The sequence below is a fragment of the Myxocyprinus asiaticus genome, chromosome 33 (assembly GCF_019703515.2).
Source record: "Myxocyprinus asiaticus isolate MX2 ecotype Aquarium Trade chromosome 33, UBuf_Myxa_2, whole genome shotgun sequence".
NCBI lineage: Eukaryota > Metazoa > Chordata > Actinopteri > Cypriniformes > Catostomidae > Myxocyprinus > Myxocyprinus asiaticus.
The window spans coordinates 26847561-26854950 of NC_059376.1; the positions used below are offsets into that span (position 1 = coordinate 26847561).

At 37.7% G+C, this 7390-nt stretch overlaps 1 protein-coding gene across 1 annotated transcript; it reads right to left on the reverse strand.

Annotated features, from left to right (window-relative positions):
* Window positions 1-200: 200 nt before the first annotated feature.
* lamtor5 (late endosomal/lysosomal adaptor, MAPK and MTOR activator 5) lies at window positions 201-6454 on the reverse strand. The gene is made up of 4 exons (XM_051668944.1): window positions 6294-6454; window positions 6139-6200; window positions 5708-5825; window positions 201-3720 (listed from the first exon to the last, which is right to left on the reverse strand). Exons 1-4 carry the CDS (start codon window positions 6326-6328, stop codon window positions 3660-3662), a joined length of 276 nt encoding a protein of 91 aa, XP_051524904.1. The 5' UTR covers window positions 6329-6454; the 3' UTR covers window positions 201-3659.
* Window positions 6455-7390: the final 936 nt, after the last annotated feature.

The following is a 7390-nucleotide window of genomic DNA, read 5'->3' on the forward strand; positions in this document are numbered from 1 at the left end:
TGTCAATGGACAATGGAAATTATACAAAAACGCAATATTAAACGCAATATTATGTTAACGGGCTGCAGGATGCAAGCACAGTCACAGTTAGTTGACTGAAGAGGCAGCAGCATTGCAGCAAAACAGCAATGTCACAAAAAAGGACATATCCCTCTGGTGCAGAGAAAAGGAAAAAGAAGAAAACCGAGGAAGAGAAAAAACCCCCAGCAAGATAAAGGTATGTTAAGTAGCTAGGCTATGTCGCGAGCCAACGTTAGCTGGCTAGTTAGTTAACATAGCCTAAGTAGCATATCTTCTTGTTTTAGGAAAGTTCACGTTTGATTAAACATCCGTAAATAGCCTTGTCATCTTAATATATTATAATACAACATATTACTTAGCTAGTTTTAGATTAAAGTTTTTGTCTTCTGTGTAAAAATAACTTGTTCCTGGGTATATATTTTTGTGGTAAAATTAAGCTTCTGTTCCATAAACTTGGTACTGATAACAGCTTACCAGTTTGGGGTCTTTGCTATTATATTCCAGTATCATTATGCTTCAGTTAGCTAGTTATAGATTAAGAGTTGTTGTTTTAGGTGTACAGATGGCTTGCTGCTGTGTATAATAATTTATGTTGTTAAAATAACATTCTGTTCTGTCAATTATGTACTCTTATGAAACTTCCCTAGGAGCACTGTTGAAATATTTTGTTGGTGGGGCACAACCAACGCCACCTGCCCCAAGTGCCAGCAGGAGAGATTTTAACAATCCCAGATCAATATATTTATATGGATAAACCATGCCTTTTGTGAGATCTTTTTTTGTTTTTGACAGATAGTTGCATTACCTTCTAATATGACATCTAACATGGCTATCTTTTATTATTATTATTATTATTATTATTATTATTTTCATCTTTCATCAGGTCCATCCTCTGCTGGCGAGGAGCACTTACCAGCACCTGCATCCACTGATCCTACTGTTCCTTCCATGTCTGTTTCAACCTCAGCGGATGTGGCAGTTAAGTTAATAGCACAGCAGCCTTTGTATTTGCTCAGTTTACCGTAGAATATCATGAGATTAATATTTCTAATTATAATTATTAATGTAATACTGTTTATTTTATTTTATTTGTAGTTGATTGTTCTGCACTTTTGAACATTGCACATTTTTTTTTTTTTAACCAAAAGCAATTAAAGTGGTTAACTTGTTTACAGTAAATGCATTGTCTGCTAGTTTATTTTGCTACTTTTCAGTACACCACATTAAGTATGCCACTTAGTACTGTAAGACTTTGAATATTAAAGTGCAAATTAACATCTGACCACTCTTGTGGGTTTGCTATTGTTACAATTAAAAATGGTAAAAACATGCCAGGCAGACATTGGTATAATGTAAGCAACACAGCTACAACTAATAAAATTGATAATGGGTGTGTTAGATTTATAGTGTGCGAATAATCAAGCATTGACAACAGACAATTGTATTTGGTGGCGCCAAGGGGCCCCCAAATCAAATTCTGCTTAGGGCCGCATAAAGACCCTGTGTTATGTGATAATATACACTATATTGCCAAAAGTATTCGCTCATCTGCCTTTAGACGCATATGAATTTAAATGACATCCCATTCTTAATCCATAGGGTTTAATATGATGTCGGCCCACCCTTTGCAGCTATAACAGCTTCAACTCTTCTGGGAAGACTTTCCACAAGGTTTAGGAGTGTGTTTATGGGAATTTTTGACCATTCTTCCAGAAGCGCATTTGTGAGGTCAGACACTGATGTTGGACGAGAAGGCCTGGCTTGCAGTCTTCGCTCTAATTCATCCCAAAGGTGCTCTATCGGGTTGAGGTCAGGACTCTGTGCAGGCCAGTCAAGTTCTTCCACACCAAACTCGCTCATCCATGTCTTTATGGACCTTGCTTTGTGCACTGGTGCGCAGTCATGTTGGAACAGGAAGGGGCCATCCCCAAACTGTTCCCACAAAGTTGGGAGCATGGAATTGTCCAAAATCTCTTGGTATGCTGAAGCATTCAGAGTTCCTTTCACTGGAACTAAGGGGCCAAGCCCAGCTCCTGAAAAACAACCCCACACCATAATCCCCCCTCCACCAAACTTCACAGTTGGCACAATGCAGTCAGACAAGTACCGTTCTCCTGGCAACCGCCAAACCCAGACTCGTCCATCAGATTGCCAGATGGAGAAGCGTGATTCGTCACTCCAGAGCACGCGTCGCCACTGCTCTAGAGTCCAGTGGCAGCGTGCTTTACACCACTGCATCCGACGTTTGCATTGCACTTGGTAATGTATGGCTTGGATGCAGCTGCTTGGCCATGGAAACCCATTCCATGAAGCTCTCTACGCACTGTTCTTGAGCTAATCTGAAGGCCACATGAAGGTCTGTAGCGATTGACTCTGCAGAAAGTTGGCAACCTCTGTGCACTATGCGCCTCAGCATCCGCTGACCCCGCTCTGTCATTTTACGTGGCCTACCACTTCGTGGCTGAGTTCCTGTCATTCCCAATCGCTTCCACTTTGTTATAATACCACTGACAGTTGACTGTGGAATATTTAGTAGCGAGGAAATTTCACGACTGGACTTGTTGCACAGGTGGCATCCTATCACAGTACCACGCTGGAATTCACTGAGCTCCTGAGAGCGGCCCATTCTTTCACAAATGTTTGTAGAAGCAGTCTGCATGCCTAGGTGCTTCATTTTATACACCTGTGGCCATGGAAGTGATTGGAACACCTGAATTCAATTATTTGGATGGGTGAGCGAATACTTTTGGCAATATAGTGTATCTTATCAAAGCCATCCCTGACCATGGCTGGAATCCTTGTGGCTGATATCCCTTCATTTCTGAAATGTTGCCCCCTGTCTCTGAGTCTCTCGGTGTCTCACATTTGACCCCTTGGACCGGCACAGCTTGGATGCAGTGCGCTGAGGCACCCCCATGTCAATTTCATGGCCACGTGACCAAAACCCAGAAACCGAGTGTTGAGAACATTTCAGAGATCGCTTAAAAGACTTTCCTGGGCTTCACCTATTTGAAGGTCAAAGCACTACACTTGCTATGGGGGCAAATTATGAGGGTTGTATGTACTCAGATTTCTTGGATAATCCATGATGGTGGAAATGACAATGAGAGCTGCTTAAACCCTTAAAAGGTGGAAGGCATTTTAGACTTTGACTATTTACAGTTATGCAATTGGCAGACACTTTTATGCAAAGTATACATTTGCATGCATTCCCTGGGAATCAAACCCATGACTTTCATATGGCTCATGTCTAAATGATCCAGTAAACTGATCTCTGTGTAGTACTTGATGTCTGTAAAGTCACTGTGTTCAGGTTTGATTAACATTAGGCTATTCTGCTTCATGCTAAATGTCTTACACTGGACACTATGTGGTACTGCATCGCCCTTCATAATTGTGTAAATTAGATTCAGTCACAATCAGTTTCCATAAATAACACAATTTATTAATTGGGGAACAATATTGTTTGACAAAAAAAGCATTAAATACATCTGTTAAACAGGAGACATAATCTCAGCCAATCAAGGCTTCTCTGTTGATGATAAAGGACTGTTAAAGCTATTCAAATACAAAGTAATGAAGTTTAAAAACACTGCACATATTCAGAGACAATTAGAGCGAACAGTTTAACAGATAATTCATGATGCCATTTTATGCACGGCTACTGTCATTGTTCCATGTGTTCTCACCAAAATGTTCCTGCAATGATAGAATTACATAAGGTTTATTATTTAATTGTTACAGATGGCTGCAATATTTATTATAAATCACTTTATAATAAATAACTGAGATCAGTGATTACTGTTTTCAGCACAGGCATATGAAAAAATGTGTGTGTGGGTCTTTAAAAAGTAATAGGATGAATGTAGAAATTACTTAAAGTGGGGGAGCATTGCCCCAGTTATAATGATTTCTACATCCCTGGTTTGGTTGTCAGTACTGAATACAGATAGTAAGCTGCTTTTTCAAATGACCTTGTTTTTTGTTTTTCATTTGGTATGGAAGTTTAAAATTGCAATATGGAGGCAGAAAATGGTGACTTAAATTATTTTTTTAAAGCCTTAAATGTAAAATGATATACTAAAGTCCTGTTCAGACCAAATCAGGGACAAATTTGGGAGACGAACTGCAGACGAAAGATCTATTAACATTCACACCAAGACCGAAATGAATACAATGAAAAACAATTTCACCCCTGTATAGTAGGCTAGGCTGTTCTACAATCATATTTTTTATGGTTTCCTGCATACAGATGTCAATGTATGAGATGAATATATATAACGCTGTTAAGAAATTAATTTACCTAATTTGGCATAACTGTTTCATTATGTTCTTTCTATATTTCTGATGCATTTTGAAGTATATATAATCTGTTTTTTGTGTAAATGAGATGAGTAAAGAGCACTGTTGCATAAATCTACATCCTGTGACTTTATAGGCTATTTATGTATGTATTTTGCAACAGGTATTTTCCAAATGAACTTCTGAACTCCCAAGCTTCTCTTTTTTTTAATAATGCCTGGATAATATAACATTACACGTGGAACATTACAGGTATAGTATAACACACGATGCATCAGAACATTAAAAAAAATAATATAAAAGAAAACACAGGTTCATTTTCTTGCATATTTGTCTTGAATTCTGGGTTTCTTGTGCATGACGAGCAAAAGAGCACCATTACAGGAATACTTGTGTTATTATCCTGGCATTAACAATAGCAGTGAGGTTCGGCAATTCCATTGTTCCTATTCAAAAGCTTGTTCGCATGCACAATGAACATTCACACTGAAAATTTGACCTTAAAGAGTTAGTTCACCCAAAAATCTCATGATTTACTTAACTTTAAGCCATCTCAGATGTGTATGACTTTTGTTCTTCAGCAGAACTTAATTGAAAATTTTTATAAGCAGATTTCAGCTCAGTTTGTCCATACAATGTATGTAAATAGGTGCCATCAGGCTGCTGGCTGTTTGACGGTCCAAAAGGTATATTTAGGTGGCATAAAATTAATCCACATGACTCCAGTCAATCAATTAATGTCTTCTAAAGCAAATCGATAGGTTTGTGTAAAAAAAAAAAAAAAAAAAAAAAAAAAATCGCTTCCTGCCAGCAGTCGACGCATCAGTGACATAAGCGCAATGGCCGTTCACGCGAGAAGTCATAAGTGTGCGCTTTGTATACAAGAGGAATGAACGTCACGTGAGAGTCAGTTCTAAACAGAAGTTTCAATAGAAATACAGCGCTGAAGCATTTGCTTGCACTGTATGGACAAACAGAGCTGAAATCTGCTTATAAAAATCTTCACTTAGGTTCTGCTGAAGAAAGTCATACACATCTGGGATGGCTTAAATGTAAGTAAATCATGAGAGAATTTTCATTTCTGGGTGAACTAACCATTTAAACCTACAGAGCACCCTCCATCTAAGAGATGTTTCTTTATTCATATAAATGAAGATAGTCAGCCATTAGATCTCAAATTTTTGATTTCTTATCTCTAAGATCAAATCTAATGTTAATCTTCAACCCAGAAAAATTTGTCTTGCAGTGTCAGAAATGTACTTTTACAAAAAGGTGCAGTAATTGCCTCCTGGATTTGATTTTTCAACACATATACATTATATATATATATATATATATATATATATATATATATATATATATATATATATATATATTTTCTTACCCACTGTCAGACTCAAGGCACACAGTAGGGCAGTCAGTGGGGTCTTTGGTTAAGGAAGCAGCTTGCTTGGCCAGTACAGACACAACTCCTCCATGCTCATCAGAGAGTGAGCCGCGGCCTGGATGAGTATGAATGATTATTTATTTAGTTTTAGTCCCCTGATATCAACTGAGAGTCTATATGTAATATTTGCACTTTTAAAAGTTCTTTTCTCACAATTTAAAACCATAAAAAAGAAAAAAAATAGGGACAGTTCCAGTAGCCTACCTAAGATGCCCACTTTCCTTTTGTACTCATTTGTAAATGTTTAACTTTAAATTCTTGATTAGCTTAAGGACAAATCAGTACATGGACATTATAAACTGTCTTCTGCCTAACTACAGTCATAACACTGTCATCATGAGCTAGTGGATGAATGAGACGATACTTACATCCTAGATTATGGCCTTGAGCGTCTGTGCACAAAACCCCAACAATGGCAGGATTTTTCATCCTAGCGAGAGAAAACACAGATAAGCATGCAACAACTTTAGCCTTGCCTAATACCGAAAATAATTATATATAAATGATAAATCTTTACACTTACGTGTCGTCAAGATGCTGTTCCAGTGCACTCTCCATAATATCGGCTAAAATGCTGTTAAATTAACAGACAAGAGAAAAAGTCTGTGCATAGAGCGGAAGCGTTGTTTATTTTGTGCTCCTTCCGGGATATCAGCTGACATTCTAACATGTGACTCGAATACTACGGCGACCTGCAAGGAATAGCGCCATCTAGCTAAAGTCAGTCTAGTAAAAAATAAACACAAAAATAATAATAAGAAAAGAAAATAGAATATCAGCCAAACCTTCTCTGTGCAGTCTCTCATGCAGTATCCTGCAGCCCAGAGATGGACTGCTTTATTGGTGCATTTGTGTTAAATAAATAAAACCAATTATTTGGGAAAGAGGGAATGATAGGCTACTTTTAGCGTAGCACTGGTTTCAGCTGCTAGACCTTTCTTCCTCTCCTTTTTCATAAATAATACATTTTCAGAAGGGCACGGAAATGCGCACAGTTAAAGATGGCAAGCTAACATTTTGAGAACTCCCAGGGGAACTTCAGTGGCTCTAGTGAATTGAAATGTTGGTACCTCTCTCCAGACGACCCCATGCTCTGACCACAAGCAGAATAAAAGACCAGTTCTGCTTCTTTCCATCAAATGTACTTGAGTCTGCCTTTAGAGCAGATATTCTTTATCATAAATCTGCCTCCTTCTCCATTTAGAACGCGTGGTATTGAGCCACTCTCTCTTTTGTGTTTTATGTGTCAGCTTTGACAAAGACCATTTTTCTCTGTCATTAAATAATTTGTCAAATATATGTGTATAATATATTTAAATAGCCTGTAATATACTGTACTACTAAGTGTACATACACTAGCACAGTTTGATTTAAACTTAATCTGCCAGAAATGCTGTCTCCTTATTCATATGATTACTCTTCTATCTTCTTGATGGTCCTTGGTTGAAAAGACAGTAGCCAACAAAATGAAGCTTATAAGTATAAATAAGGCTATTAAACTCAACATACTTGGAAATAGGAGGCAGAGCAGCATTTGCTATTTATATTCCTCTAAAACCCATCAAAACAGTTTAATGTATTCAGAATGTACATAACCATTTATTTATGGAAATCAAAGCT